Raw genomic sequence first — 15,989 nt, 5'->3', positions numbered from 1 at the left:
TATTTATACTTTTCCATTTTTTATTTTTAATGAGATGCTCCGTTGCAGCTGCCGTATCGTGGAGATAAGCTGTGCTGTTCAGCGTTTGCATCCTGGCACCAGGCGGTGAAATTGAGCCTGTTTTTACACATGGCCATGACTCAGTGATACAGAATGCGTTTCATTTAAATGGCTGTTAAAGGCTCACAGAAATACATTTTACCGTTTGCTTTCTCATGATCTCCCCCTTTTTTGTCAAGGCAAGCTGCCTTCAAAATTTCTCCTCCCCCCCCCCAAAAAAACTGGTGAGTTTCACCTGTGATGAACAGAGTCACAGGAGAGGTCAAAAGGCCAAACGGCTTCCATCGCTAAAGGCAAACCGCCCAGTTTGTTCCCATTTCCAGTTCACCCATAGCTGCCGCTTTGTTCCGATGCTGAAATGACACTGGGAAACAGCAGGACGTAGGACGCCCAGGGCAGCACCAGTATAAACCAGCAAGAGAAAAACAGGATAGGTCACAGGATAATTCTGCAGGGGTGCCGCTGGGCCCGGTTCCAGGCCCCAGCATTTTATAACGTTTTGTAGCAACGTGACACTTTTCACCTCGGCAGCCTCAGCTTGTCCCGTAGTTACACATGCGGAACTTTCCAGACTCTTCCCTGCCAATAAGATTTGGGAGAATTAAGCATGGTTCTGACACAGCTGGAGAGCATCAGACCACACCCGGGTGATCTCTGAAAACTAACCTGGGGGAAAAAAAACAAAAAAAAAAAACACTGCACAGGGATTCTTCTCCGCAGTCCTGTGATGGTGATTTCACCCCTGAGGATGCGGCGTACATCAGAGGCTCCCGTCTGCGCCGCAGTCACGATCTGCGTCATGCCGTCTCACCTCCCAGGGCCCAGACAAGGTGCTTATTATAGGGGGTGTGTATCGGCTCGGAGGCACACAAGGCTAACTCAGCAGACCTACCCAGTGCAGAGCTGCACAGGTATCCGATGTCTGTGCTCCCCATGACATCAAGGTCACTTTTGGCCCGTGGGTATCCAGCTGCTCACAGCCTGCGCCTTTGTGCTGTGGGGCGAAGGGCTTGCGGATGTCACTCCCCGTGACAGTTGCTGGCATGCATGGTGTGAACTCGCTCCCCGAGAGGAGAGGAGGTATACCGCTATTCCGTACAACTCCCCTAATTCCACACACAGGCCATCCTCCAAGCTTGCCGCATGTGTGCATTTCATGCAGCTTTTAACCATCGTTTCCTGAGATGGTCCCGACCCATCAGCCACATTGTCCTGGGTTTGGCAGAACGGCCATGCAAAAGCTCACTGTGGGGCATCACCGGCAGACCCGGCTAAGCCAGCCAGCGCGGGGTAATCCCGAGTGAGCACACCGAAGTAAGACCACGTGTGTGCCCCCCCCCGGAAAACTGAGCATTTAAAAACAAAGCAAAGAAACAAATACAAAAAGCACTACCCACCCCAAAATAATGTATATTAAAGGTAAGGTTTTTTGTAGCAGACAGAGGGAGCTTGAAGACAGTGAAGTCAGACACAGTGAAGCCGGAACCCTGCAGGGTTGTACCATGGTTTATTCGCTTCGACACCCTTGGATTTCTTTGTGAAAAACAAACACAGAAGCTGGTTGCTCTGGCACAGACGTTAGCCTCCCGCTCGCAGGTGAACGACGGATCTGTGCTTGTGTACAGAACCAAAATAGTGACTCGACTCTCGTATACGTGTGTGTGAGGGGGTACCCGTCCTTCCTGGGTCCTTGGCACAGAGCTCCTCCATCTTTGGGACCCAGTACTGGGCTGTTACCTCAGTCCTCTTCTCCCTCTACAGAAAGGGCCGAATGACATTTGCTGCACTGCGATTTTACACAATGAAACATCACACTCTGAAAACTCACTGAATACAATATCAAGGTGACCCATTAGTGCTTTTAAAAATTCATGTACAGGAGTATATAAATTTAAAATGGTTAAAAAAAAAAAAAAAAAAATTGCAGCCGAGTGCAACAGCTTTCTTTGTAGCCCACTACCTCGTACTCCAGTCCATTTTGGGACCCCACCCACAGGAGAATACGCGTCAGTCTAAGAGCCTCGGGTTCCCGTCTCAGTATAACAGGCCGTGTCCCAGCCGCAGGAGGAATCAGTAGGCGCTGTAGTGGTTTCTGATATAACACACAACAAAAATAAAGGCGAATACAGTTTGGCAGCAGTCTATTTCCAACTGTCCTGTCAGTTATTTGCATCATCTGTTCAAGTCTCACTGAGTCAGTCAAAAAGTTCAGGTTTTTCCTCCCCTGCAAAGTCACAAGGTTGCTGCAAACACCAATCCCCCCCCCCTCCCCTGTAATCTCTTGGCAGGATGTCCTTCATCCACACCCCCGACTCCAGGCTCCCTGCAGTCCTATATGAATTTGAAGCACTTGGTCTTGTCGTGGGGCAGCCGTGTCTTGAAGAGCACGGAGTCGACGCGGAACTGCGTGTAGAGCAGCGGCATGTAGCCGTACACTTTCACGAAGTAGTTGATGCACTTGTGCCGCTCGTGGAAGTGCGAGTCGTCATGTGACAGGGCCTGTGGGCAGCCAGGGCAACGGAAGGTCCAGCGGGAGGTCACCTGATTACGGGGGAGGGACGGAGATGAGAGAGAGAAGGGAGATGAAGCGTGAGGAACCACGCTGACGAGGACCGAGGCGTTGACGGTGAAAATTCCCAGAAGGGGAGTGGCGTTTCCCCGTGTGAAACGGAGATGACACTTATAGGCGTTGCCTTCTCACACAGCGTAGCTGGAGAATACTTTAACAACGCTGTCATTATACAGACCCTCCTCTCCCCCCACCCCCAGCTTCACCCCTCTGCATTTCCTCACCTTGATGGGGGGCTTGCGAGTGATATGCGACACCAGGAAGTTCATGGCGATGTCCTCGCAGTTGATGTACTCATCCACCATGTCTCGGATGGCCTGGGGCATCACGTAGGAGTACAGGTACGCGTAGTACTGGGGGGAATGTGGGCAGGGGGGGGGGGGTTTCAGACAGGGACACAGGACTGACTGACTCGTATTTATAGTACCAGTTACAATTCTGGATACCCCTACTGAAAATCATTTGTTTTTCCAACATGATAATGAGCCTAAGCACGCCTTGAGGTTATACAAGTACTGTATTATCTTGTGAACAAGGAAAGAGATGGAGTGCTGTGACAGATAATCTGGCCACCACAATCCCCCGACCTAAACGCTACAAAGCTAGTTTGGGATGAGTTGGGTCGAAGTGTAAGAGCAATGTGGTCTACTTGTGCCCAGAACTCCTGAGCCCAGGAGTCTAATTTGAGAAAATCTTCAGATGCTAACCAATTCCCTTTGTCACTGCAATATTTGATATGCATTACTTTATTGCATTCAGGGTGAATAATAGCTAAAATAGAGAGAAATTCATTAAAAGCAGGCGTGTCCAGACGTTTGACTCATCCCGTACACTCAGTGACAAAGTCCATCACATAATATGGGTTTTGAAACCAGATCTGAGTCAACCGAAGGCTCCCTTATCCTACCACTGGAGAAAACTCAGCAAAAAACTGAGGAGCGGACCTGTCTGTTTCTATAAAGTGTCTGTCACCAAATACGACTAAAGTACCGAGTTTCTGCGATCCACTTTCTGCACGGCAGGCTTTTTGTTAGCATGAAAAAACAAGCACCCGTCCAGCCTTAACTGCATCTTTCAGCACCATGGTCTAAAACCACAAATATCCTGCCAGAGTGATTGTGGAGGGATCTGAAACTCGCCAGTGAGGCTGTCTCAAGGCCTCCAAAGCACAGCAACAGACCACATGTGACACTCAACCCACAGGGGGTGGTGTGGCACGGGACAGACGAGAGTCTACCTTGTGAAAAAAGGCGGCACCTGTCAGCACCATGGAGAGTTCACACGAATAGTTGGAGTTGTAGAGCCAGGACTGGTGGTTGACATCCCAGGCATGATACCTCCCAGGGAAGCCCACGATGCGATCACGAGCCTCGCGCCACACCCTGAAACAGCACCGGGGTCACGGGGAGCCCAGAGTCAGTGGCCATGAAGGCTACCTCACACTCACAGGGTGCGAGTCAGAAAAACCATGTGGGGGCTTGTTCACAGGTTCACTTATTCTCCGTCGTGCAGTACAATCTGAAGATTCACACACGCAGGCAACAAGAGGACACTGCGTACTTAAAAATGCCTGCTCAAGGGCCAGCCGTGTGTCTGTGTCTGCGCCAACCTCAGCGATAATCAGGAAGAGTCTCCACTTTACAGACATGCCCGCGCTCTCCTTCCACGCCACGGCACTCACCGAAAGCCAAACATGATCTCGTCATGCCGGAGGTGAGCGTCGTCGTCGATGGACAAGATGGCCTCCGTCTCCACCGCGTCCCATGGCAGGAAGCGGTTATTCAGGCTGTTCTTCTCAGTGCGGACTACCTGAAGGACGAGATTGACACCAGGCCTGATGAAGCAGGAAACTGCCTGTCAGTCCCTTAACTCTACAGGCTTGGTGGTTCGGAGATACAAACACTTACAGGAGGTTTGTATTCCCTGCCATTTGGGAACAACCTGAAGCATTTTCCAGTGACGGGTCACTGAGATCATGTCTAAAATTTCGAAGGAAACTGGCAAAATATGTGAAACCAAAAATATGGAAAAATAAGATGAAGTGTAATTTGAAGTGAAGTCGTAGTAAAGAAGAATGTAAAAATTTAAAACCACGCCTCAAAGCTTCCTGTCCAGAAAACACTTTTGGTAAAAAGATTTCATGCTCTTTGATAATCCTCCAAAGATGAAAACAGTATTCACTTAAAGGGTGTTTGCAGAGATGTCTGAATGGCACACACACTTTCCACCCTGGTTACCTGCAGGAGGCCTACAAATGCCAAGTGATGACGTCATTACCATGGGGAGCCAGCATAACAACCAACGACAAATACTAATTAAAAACACCCAACCAAGAAAGGCTTACTGCTGACCTTCATACTGCAGAAACTGAGCACTTGTCAGCACCATCAGTTAAAAGGAAATTGTGGATGCACACATTATAAGCTTTACATTTAAATTTAACATTTTAGTTCGTTAATTATTAGAAAGCCAATAATCTGGTGAATTTTGAGGAAAACACCACATCAAATACATACTAGAAACACACCAAACTGGGCCATTGGTACAGAGCCTGAAGCACAGATTCCACTTTAGCCACTGGTATAAAACACTGACTAATACCTACAACTAGCTGGATTCAGATAACGCAGGATGGTCATGGAGCTCCCGATGGTGTCTGTCCTGGGCCATATGCTCCATGATACATCTAACTGACACTGACACCAACAAAGTCTCACTTCAGTCAGATGGATGAAAGCATCCTTCTCTGTGAATATGCACGTAGACATGCCACTCCCAGTCTGGACCCTCCCTTTGAAGGCTCCTCTGCCCCCCATCTCCCCCCCTCAGCAACTGGCAGATCCTATCATGGCTCGGCTCAGCTTGGCTTTGCAGTTGCCAGGACACCCTAGCAGAACAAAAGCCTCAAAGCAGCCCCACAGTAATCTGATGGCACCTGACTGACTGGCTACGTGGGTTTACATGTTCTGGACAGCATGCTAACTGAAAAAGAACATTCAAGGCTGTGTACAAAAACTTGAAAAGTAACATCTGCTGGGCTCTGTCATATTCAAAGTTCACGATACAATAAGCATCACCGAGATGAAACCGAAGCCCACTTACCACAATTGGGAGGCCTATGTCTGGCCAGAGGAGGTCATCGGAGGGTGGCTTGGGGGAGTTCCAAACCACCACCACCTTGTTGAGGTAGGGCAGACCATTCAGTCTCTCCAGGGAGTTCATGAGCACTTCTTCCCGCTCATAGGTCAGCATAACCACCGTGAACTGCTCTCGGGGGACATTACCTCCAAGGGCCGCCTGGAACTCCTTGCCTGAGCCACCCGTGCCACCACCAATGGGCCTGAAGCCTGTCCCTGAGCCCAGGAACTTGGCCTCAGATGGGAGCACGGGGTCCAGGGGCATGTGAGGGAAGAGATGGAAGGGCCCCGGCGGCCGGTTCCAAGCGCGGTAAGTGTCCGCGGCCGTGCATGTGAAATTACGCAGGAACCGAGGCGAGGCATATGGAGGCTCCGTCTCCACTGGCCCTAGGTCCAGGTCCCCATTGTCAGCCATGTTGGGGTCGGTCCCCGCAGTCTTTCCCACCTTGTGGGGGATTTCCTGGGCAGGCTCCTCCCGGATGGGGGCAGCCGGTATCTGGATGCGGGTGCGCACGCTGGCCAGGATAGTACCAAGCACACCCTCAGCCGTGGAGAAGTACGTTTCCCACAGGAAGCGGCCCTGGCGCCGCATGGCCAATAGGTCATTGTCGGAGATGCTGCGCAGGAGGAAGTGCAGCTCTGTGATGCGTGGCTTGGGCACCAGCAAGGCTGCCTCGTTCCAGCTGACCAACTCATGGTAGGGCAGCCGGGAGTGGTCACCTAGCACAACGGGGATAGCCCCCACCTCTAAGGCCTCGAAAAGCCGTATGCCACAGCCCGCGGACGCTACCAGCTGCCCATCACCCGGGGAGATGACCAGGGCAAAGGTAGAGGCCTTTAATATCTCCAGCCTCTCCTCCCTCTCTCCACACAGTGCCCATTCTGTAGGCAGGGTGGGCCATGGCTGGCTCTTGCAAGTGAACTCCACCAGTACCTGGTCCAAGCGGCTATCCTGCACAGCCTTCAGAGTACCAATGATGCGGTCATCATAATCCGCTGGAGGGTCACCTTCCATTTCCTCCTCAAAAGACTGAGGTGGACCTTCTTGCAAGCTGCTCCGCAGGGACTCAACCTTCTCTCCCTGGAAGCTGAAGAGGTACTTCCTTTTCACTGGCACCTGTGGCGGCACCTCTAGAAAGTTGGGCTCGGAGAGGGCGTGTACCAGTGGCGATACCACAAGGTCGAAGCCGGGCCGGTACTGCCGCTCCAGGAAGGTGGACTGCGCCACGGCTGCCCGGCCTGTGCTGACATTGTACAGGAAGTTCTGTGTCATGGACTTCCTGGACAGGTGAACTAGCAGGTGGTTGTGGCCATCCTTTCTCCAGTAGGGCAGCGCGTGCAGTTGCTTCTCCAGACTGGATGGCAAGAGGGAGGAGGAGTGGAACGGGGGCTCCTGCACCTCCCCAACAAGAACCACATATAGGCAGGCAATGCTGGGGTCATCAGTCACATAAATGCTACCTTTCGCAGAAGCCATGAAAGCCTGCTTCACAAGCGGGTCCAGGTTCTCGCCCCAGGGGTAGCTCCCTGGGTCGTACACGTACACCGGGAAGCCGGAAGTAAGCGGGCACCGTGAGTAGTCAAAGCAGGAGTGGAGCCGGCAGGCACGGGTGGACTTGGGCGGCGGGAGCCCCGCGTCGTCCTTGTCCGGCAGCAGGCGCACAGGAAGAGAGAGCTTGGGTTGGTTCTGGGCCATGAGCTCCTTGTAGGAGTGCTCCGTCTGGCTGATGACATTCTTGAGCTGCAGCAGGTCCTGCTTGGCATTCTCGATGCTCTTCTTGCAAGCCTCGATGCGCAGGTTGAGGCGGCCGATCTCGCCATTGAGCTCCTGCCGCTTGGCCTCCAGCTGCAGTAACTCCTCGCTCACCGACTCACGGATGCGGCACAAGTCCTGCACATGTTTGGCCTCACACAGCTCACCGCCAGCCCGTGGCCCGAAGATGCGCTTGTCAGGTCCACCGGACTCGTCAATGGCAGCGAGGTAGTAGTGGGCAATCAGTGGGAAAAAAACCAGGATGAAGAAGAGCGTGAAGCTGAGCCAAGTCAGCCGGATGCGGTTAGAGCATCGCAGGACCCATGGCTGGCCCCCATTTCCTGCGCCGCCATTTCGCAGTATGTTGTATGCTGACATCGTTTACACCCCTCGACTTTTTTTTTTACGGCTCAAGTTGATGTCATGGAGGGTCAGCAGCCATGGTGACGCCCGGAAAAGTGATACTGCAGTGTTCCTTCCAGTGCGCTCTTCTCAGATGCGTGACCATTCAGGTTCCATGTTCAGAATTTGCTCTTTCAACGCACAGAAAGCTTGGGAATACATGGGAAGCTTCATCTTTCTCCTCTCGGGCTGATGCCTGATGAACTCCATGTCCTTCCCGTCTCCCCATCCATCTCAAGCAGCTGACTTCTTGATCTATACAGTGACAGCAATCGGCACACAGCCAGCAGAAGGAAAAGCAAACCCATAGCAGTGGGCAGCAGACTGGGTCCTGCTGGTCGCCAGCTGGCTCACTGGCATCATGGGTAAGGCTCTCCAGTTCCCGGGGTACCCATTGCAATGGCCAGGGAGGAAGGGTCTCAGATAATGCAAGGGAATTCGAGTCTTCTCCACTCCACACTCCTTTGAGAATGTACACCTGCAATGAAAAGAAAATGGTTACTTTTCTTAACCTGCAACTAAGTAGGAATGGGCTACAAATGACAAGCGTGCCTAATAGCTACGGCAGATGCAACCTGCCAACTCCAGCTCAAGTTACGCTGCACTGCCACAAACATGGGCAAAGTGCTCATCTTAAACCGATGGCCAAAACACAAATCCATCGCAATATTTATCAGCAGCACACCTCAGACACCCAATCACTGCATTTGACCTGGTATTATGTAGAAAAGTCTTTTGCCACCACTTTCTCATTCCATTCCTCCCCGGTATCTCTGTCCAAGATCCTTCCACTGTCTTTTTTGGTACATTTTGTTCCAATTCACACTTTAAATAATATAATAGTCCCTAGTTTCTTAGAACAGCCTTACACAAATGAAACAGAACTGGAAAAGAGCGGGGGTGTGACTGGCCTCGGTGTTCCATCAGCACTCCCACATCAAGCCGTTAATGATGTCCAAGGTCTCCTTCCGAATATGAAGCCCTCACTGCTCTAATAGCCCCCAAAGCCTAACACCCGCTTCGCTGCACAGGTTAATTTCAGGTGAGAGGTCCGTAATGTGCCGTTGAAGTGTATTGTGGTGTTAATGGAAGTGCACTCCCGTGGGGGAACCTTACAGCCCCCTTATTTTAAGCAAAGTCACTTCAAGAGGTAGTTCGTCACAAACGAATCAGGTTCTTTGATCTCTTTTGACCTCTTAGCACCAGAAAACGCAGGGACCCCAGTGAACGAACAGGAAGTGCAGACCGCCAGCATCATGCAGAAGCATTCTGAAGCGGCCCGTGTCCTTGACGAGGACTCCCACCCCACCCCCCTGAACGGCGCCGCAGTCCGCCAGACATGAGTGATATGCGGCACTGCCGCCCTACAGCTGCAGCTGCTTTACCAAAGTGTGTGTGTGTGGGGTGGAGGTTGACCAAGAAATGACAGTACACTGCTCAAGCTTGCTTTCAAAACCTGCCCAGCTGCGTATCAGTTCTGGCCCTGTGGCCCACAGAGGTGTGGCAATCCTATCCGGCTGCTGCCACCTTCAATCTGACTGCTGCGTCACAGGGGGGGCCCCCAGGGCACTTGCACCTCCCTGCAGTGTAGGCGAGCAAGCACCTGCAGCCAGCCAGCCAGAGACAAATGGGGGTTTCTCCAAGAATTGGCCCCTCTGATTTTTCAGGCCAGATTAGACACGACACCTTCAGGGTCAGTGAACATGGACATTTTTATTTTAAACTATCCCTGACAGATTCCACTGCACATCCCACAGGCGATGTGCAGACTGCGCCAGAAACACAGGTCCTTCTGAAAGCTTAGCACAGGGGTATCGAGCTGCATAGCAGCAGAAATTACATCTAAACCCGACCGCGGCTTGTACATCGAGCCTTATATTGGCCCGGTCCAACAGCCCACAGCAGCTAACAGCAGTCAGGCCAGAACTGGAATTCCCAGATTATTTACCCTGAGACTTCAGCAGTTCCCGCCGTAATGATAAACAGATGGAGAAGCTTTTCTGCTGAAAGTCAGATTTCATCCGGGACCAGGGCTCACTGAGGGCCAAGCACGTGTCAGCCTTGGTGAACATTCCCACGAAACACGCACGCCCCTTCAGAAAAGGGGGAGGGGGCGCCGCTACATGGCAGCTTCGATCTGGGACGGCCGCGATGAGGCGCAAGTAGAGCGGGCGCATGCTGCGGGGGAGCCAGGAGGGACAGGCTCACCATTTCCGAGTTCAGGAGGAAACCAGGTGTATTGAAAAGAAGAGAGTAATTACCCCGAACAACCCTCTGGGGCTGCTCTGAGCCTGACAGATACACAGACGCAAGCACGCTTATAGGAGTCCTCATTCTCACCCCTGTGTAGCAGCACACCTGTTAGGCTGGAGAATTAGCAAGCTCCAGCACCCCCTTCTCAGGGTCCATCCTACCGCCCATCTGCATAGCCCCCCTCCCCAGCCAGTAAGCTATAAATACACAGAGAGAGAGGGGGGCAGACGCAGTGGTATGAGACTGCAGGCGCACACACGCCCCAAGCACAGCGTCACGACCGCCTGAACCCCAGGCTCTCATGGTGCTCTGAGCTCTAGCAGGAAAAGGTACTCCATTAGCAAGGAGGAAGAAATTAATCATTAATTCTACTGGGGGGGGGGGGGGGCACGGTAGGATGGTCAGCAGGTCGGGAGAATCCCAAATATGAAGCCCAACCCCCTTTCTGCATTGTATCGCACGTTTAAGCACGATGCTCAAGGTCAAGCAACACCCTGGGACTTGGACTCGGGAACCCGAGGTATCAGGGCGGGTTTTTCCTACCACGTTACTGGCCGCCGTGGCTTTCCCAGACACATGTGAGGCCGTCCTCTCTCATCCATCCAGCCGGGCTGGCCGAGAGCGGTCCCACAAAGGCCATGAACCCCGGGGCTGTGGTGACCACAAACAGGCCACAGACCGCGATCCTCTCTGGGGGGGCGGGACACCAAAGCCATATTCTCCAGCAGCTGCTGGATTTCCGGCCATTCTGCCAGCATTCAAAACACCTGCGAGGGGATGCCAACACCCCACCACTAAGTACAGCCACTGTGACACAGACCTGTCGCACTGTTTAATTTACCTCCTTATTCCAAAACATACATTTACAGCAACGGGACCTATTCAGTGGATCTGCTACAGCCTCAATAAAAATTTTCTGCACTCTCTCATTAAACTGAGTCAATGCACAGATCTAAACCCTCACGCATGACCAGCCTGAAGCACTCCGCTCACAGGAAAGCTATTAGGGTGTAACTGCAAAACACAAAAACATTTCCCAGAAGGCCACAAAATGCCTGAGCAACAGCCACGGGAGATAAAAAAAAACACGAAGGGGAAAAAGAAAAAAAAAATCACAGCGGCTTCATGGAAGATGGGGGGGGGGGGGGGAGAGGCCATCCTCATCGATCTCATACCGCCTACACGGTCCACATGGCTGTCATTCTGGGTGAGTCATACGTATTTTCAAAGTGATCTGCAACACACACAGGCTCCCTGAATCCACAGGGGGGGGGGAAGAAGCGGTACCTCGGGTGCCAGGGCACACGCGGGGGAAGTGGGGCAGCTGGAGAACAGCAACAATCAGCTGAGAAATTCCTGCCCGCTTACTCACGACACATGCGCGCAGAGACACACGACGACACACCCAGAAGCGCAGACCCAGATACAGACACACGCAGGTGGACGGGGCATCGTGGAGGTTTCAGTAGGGGGGGGGGGCACATTCATTAACAAATGGAAAGCCCTTGGCTGCAGGGCCGAGGCTCACATTTCCCCACTGAGACACCCAGGCAGGCGGGTCCATCCTAATAGCACAGGATGTGACAGCATGTTCTGGGCTGAGCCAGCCCATTCTAACATTACCTTCCCATCCTACCTTAACACAACACACCGCCGCTTACGCGACTGCTCTGCCAAGCATCCGTATCTATCCGGTGAAACGGATATGCTTTTTTAAAAAAAAAAAAAAAACGCCGTGTTAAACTTTAATGAAGGATTTCAGGGTAAGCATTTTTCTCAGGGATAGGAAAGTAGGTGGTGCTGAACCAGTTTGGGTCTGTATACAGCTGTGCCTGAACACTGAATATAGTCAGCTTTAACACACACGGGGTGACGCATCTCTAAATAGTCCTTGAAGTGACTTTCCTGCATCCCGTTTAGGGATTTTTAGACAAAACAAATTGGAATTCTACCTATCAGCCTACAATTATCAGTAATCAAAGTGTTCTTTGTTCATTGCTCAGTTGCCATGCTTGAGGTCCAGGACAAAGCCAACATTTCTGTACTATAGAATAGAAACATTGGATTCCAGAAAACATCACGCCTGTTGTAAACCAGTGGAACGCAGCCCCAGTTCGGCACCCGAGTGCTAGCAAAGCTTTGTTAGCCAACATCACACACTAATCCACAAACCAAACATGCCTCCTGTTAACACCCATTCCATATGTATCCAGTTAAAGGCCCGTAATACCCCCACTAGCTAAATGTTCATCTACATGTAGGTGCTTAAGAGCGTCTATGGGACCGCTGAATATTTAACAGCACCGTGTGAGAAAACGACCGCAAGGTGAAGGACTTTTACTTGGTCAAGCGGTCTCCAGGTGCACAGCGCGTGCTGGAAACAGAGCCAAGCCCAGGCAGAACGTGTACTCAACCCACAACCATGGGGAGAGACCAGCACGGCACAGGAGCACAACCCAACTGGGTTCTGCCAGGTCCACATCAGCCAACCACCAAACACCAAAAGTATGAAAGTATTTTGTCAACACTCTCCCCCCCCGACACAATGATTATCAAGATCACTGACTTTTTCCCAGATAAGAGAGCTACCATCTGCTTGCCTAAACAAGCTAGGAGCAGACGGAGGGAGCCAGTCATTTTCACATTTCACATTAAACACAATGATCTTCACAATTCTGGTGCACATTCCAGCCAATCTGCATTTTTCCCCCCAGTGTTTATACCAATGAATGACCATCAAGAAACATATATACCCACAACACATTCAGCACAACATGACTGACTGCGACACCAAGATTTCCTGTTTAGTCGTTTTAAAATGTTATAAAAATCATTATTCAAAATGGTTTACAACATGTATCAAACTTCAAAATATTTATTTTTAAGGTGTTGTGTCAAAAATAATTTCCCATAAGTATGTCATTTATATGAATAATACATTCACTTATTTGGTATTAAACCTCAATTCAATGGCAAATCGAGATATATACTTCGAAAAATCAAATTGACAATGAAGTTTCCCCAAAGTGTAAAGGCAATACATTTAATGTTTATTTTTTTAATAAAATGTCCTTAAAATTCCCATTCACCGTTACTTTAGATCCCATGTAGCCTGTGGAGACAGTCCTTTGCACAGTTTTCAGAAATACAGTAAAACCCATCAACAGCAAGACTAAAGCAAGTTGCCGTTTACCACCTAAACAATCTAGGATTCTCACATTTCCCAGGGCGTATAGAAAGCATACTTCCATGCTGAAAATAAACCCAACTTACAAAAGCCAAAGCAGATGCCTAAATTGTAATCAAATTCCAGTTAAAAGAAGAAAAAAAAAACGCCACCACAGAAGCTGAGCATGAAATCATGCAGTGGGTGCTGACAGGCCTGCTGGGGTGCCGTGTGTGATGATCCACCACTGTGCATCCAGCCACTCCACAGGCGGCCATACACCCCCCCCCCCCTTTTTATCAGTGGGACCATTACATTTTGGGCACTACAGGGCGACCCATTACCCTTTTCCCAATCCAATCTAGCATGGCTCCGGATATTGAGATGGAAGATTCGGAAAACTGGGAAAGTGTGAAGATAAACACAGCACGTGGAAGACTCAGCACGTACAGTAACAGGCTTTTTCACAGGGGAGGGGTCGTCTACTGCATAGTTTTACTAGCTGGTTAACCATTTCATTCTGCTGGGAAACTGTACAACCATTGGCCTTGCAGTTTGTCTAACCCAAACGTTTACTAGCTGGTTAGTAATTTCCTTTACTCTGGGAGAACGTGTGACAGTGTGGCCAATTGGCTCATTGGTGGTTTAACACACGCCTTTACTAGCTGGTTAGTCTCCCCCCTGGCGCAGTAACTACCAGTCCTCTTCTCCGCACTTACTCCCAGCCAAAGCTTCGGCTCACGCCGGCTGAGGAAGCAGGCTGTCCGTGTATATCTGCTCAAATAGCGGAAATAAGATAACTGTGCAGACATTACCGTGGAGCATGAAGCAGACTACACTAAGGTTACTTACAAACCTTAGGTAACGCGGAACTCGGCGTAAGACGTAACCACAAGAGAAAGGCACCGCCGCTATTTTGATCGAAATCTAAAGGCTCTTAACTACACACGAAAAGCGTCGAAGTGCTTAACGCCATTCATGGAGCGTGAGAACACTAAAACATGCACACTAGCCAACTAAATTCTTTAGATGCATTGAATCATCTCCTTGCTGCGACTCCCTACAGCACAATCGTCCAGAGAAAAAGCCCTTAATCTAAGGGCGATCCGGCGAAAACACGGCGACTCCATGCTTAGCGTTAGCTTCGCCGTTAGCCCGCTTTGTTAAGCATTAAGGGACGGCAAGCAGGGGCTCAGGCGTACTAGCCAGAGATAAACAACATAGAGCCATTTTAAAAACCACCAAGGACACAAAACCCAGCCCGGCGATCCGGATAGGGGACACACGGTCGGGCAGAAGCGAACTGATGGCGGCGCAGGGATCTGACCGCTAAGCCGGACATCCGAGCGATCGGGCGGACGAATGAGCGGACGGGGGCTCGGCCGGGCAGCGGAGAAGCTGGACACCCGCTGACTCCAAATGTCGACATTTCGGCTACGGGTGTCAGCGCGTCGGCGACACTCCGCACTGCCGGCAGTGACAAACCCCACCTTCCCCGGAACCGTAGCACGCTAATCGCACCATGTAGCCCCCGTACCTTAATAATCAGAGAGATGCATAAGACAAGGTGAAGAAGAAGCCGCCGTCATTCACTGCGGGAGCCCTGCCGTAGAGTACTCGCTAGCCTATTACCCAAGCACACTCCTTACTTACCCGGTATGTCGTTCTGCAAAAAAAAAAATCGAAGAAAACGGAAAACTCCAGAGCAGGCTACTGTTCCGACCCGGAGAACAAACGCCGTCTTTTATGCTTTCTTATGCAAGACGCGACTGTCCATTTCCATGCTCGATCGGCGCATTTCTGTCGCACATCGCCCTGTTTTGCACTGACGTGCTTTTTACCGTCGCTGGCTACACGCACCTATCCCGTGTCCCCGGCCAGATCCGCATTGTCGGAGGAAGAGCGGCCGAGGCGAGCGCCGCCGCGCCGGTGCATTGTGGGTACGAGTGGCGCTCGGCTGCGGGGAGACAGCTTCACCTTGTGGCCTCTCACAGCGAAAGCTGTCATCCGATCCCTTCGGAACCTAGTCAGCGCTCATTAACCTAATTTAACCCAACATTCCGCATAGATTACTTGACAATGTTTTGTACCCCGACGCCCTTAATTGCACGTTGTTTAAAAGCGCCATAATACAATAATTAAAGATAGCTATATGTAAACATAAATATAGAATTCAATGGTGGGAAACTGTTTGAAAGCACGCCTCGTTACACTACACACCAGTAAACTAAGTTCCTCACGTAAGTAGCGCTAATAGTTAATTAATTCATTCATTTAACACGCGTGATTTCTTGCACTTCATTGTAGCGGGGTTCGGATTATGGGGCTGTTTCTTGGAATTGGAACGTGCAGTATTTTTAATAGCTACTGGATAGAGTAGGTCTACTGAAATGTCAAACAAATGTCATCTGGACCAGGGCATTTGTCTAGAGAACCCAGCCCCCCGAAAAAAAATAAGAATTAGAGGGATTATCCTAATAACTTTTATTATTTATTTCATATTATATTATATATTTTATAATTTTATTTTGTATAATTTTCCAGTTCAGCATTCTGCATATTCTCTGGTTTCTTTGATCAGTCCAAAGACATGAAGTTAGAGAAATTGCTCAAAATGTATGCGTCCTCTGATGGCCTGACATTCCATCC

At 50.6% G+C, this 15,989-nt stretch overlaps 1 protein-coding gene across 5 annotated transcripts; it reads right to left on the bottom strand.

The window, feature by feature from the left end:
- Window positions 1–1,550: 1,550 nt before the first annotated feature.
- On the bottom strand, window positions 1,551–15,363 carry extl3 (exostosin-like glycosyltransferase 3). 5 transcript variants are annotated; one of them, XM_023806764.2, is made up of 6 exons: window positions 15,318–15,363; window positions 5,732–8,399; window positions 4,311–4,438; window positions 3,867–4,011; window positions 2,854–2,982; window positions 1,551–2,601 (listed from the first exon to the last, which is right to left on the bottom strand). In XM_023806764.2, the coding sequence occupies exons 2-6, from the start codon at window positions 7,895–7,897 to the stop codon at window positions 2,392–2,394; spliced, it is 2,778 nt and encodes a 925-aa protein (XP_023662532.1). In that variant the 5' UTR covers window positions 7,898–8,399; window positions 15,318–15,363; the 3' UTR covers window positions 1,551–2,391. The 5 variants fall into 5 exon arrangements, with proteins under 5 accessions (XP_023662532.1, XP_023662529.1, XP_023662528.1 ...); XM_023806761.2 differs by lacking the exon at window positions 15,318–15,363 and adding an exon at window positions 15,201–15,296; XM_023806760.2 differs by lacking the exon at window positions 15,318–15,363 and adding an exon at window positions 14,994–15,292.
- Between the last annotated feature and the right edge of the window lie 626 nt (window positions 15,364–15,989).

This window comes from Paramormyrops kingsleyae, chromosome 19 (genome assembly GCF_048594095.1).
Source record: "Paramormyrops kingsleyae isolate MSU_618 chromosome 19, PKINGS_0.4, whole genome shotgun sequence".
Classification (NCBI taxonomy): Eukaryota; Metazoa; Chordata; class Actinopteri; order Osteoglossiformes; family Mormyridae; genus Paramormyrops; species Paramormyrops kingsleyae.
Note: the sequence above shows the minus strand (reverse complement) of the source record. Positions and strands in the feature narration are given on the sequence as shown.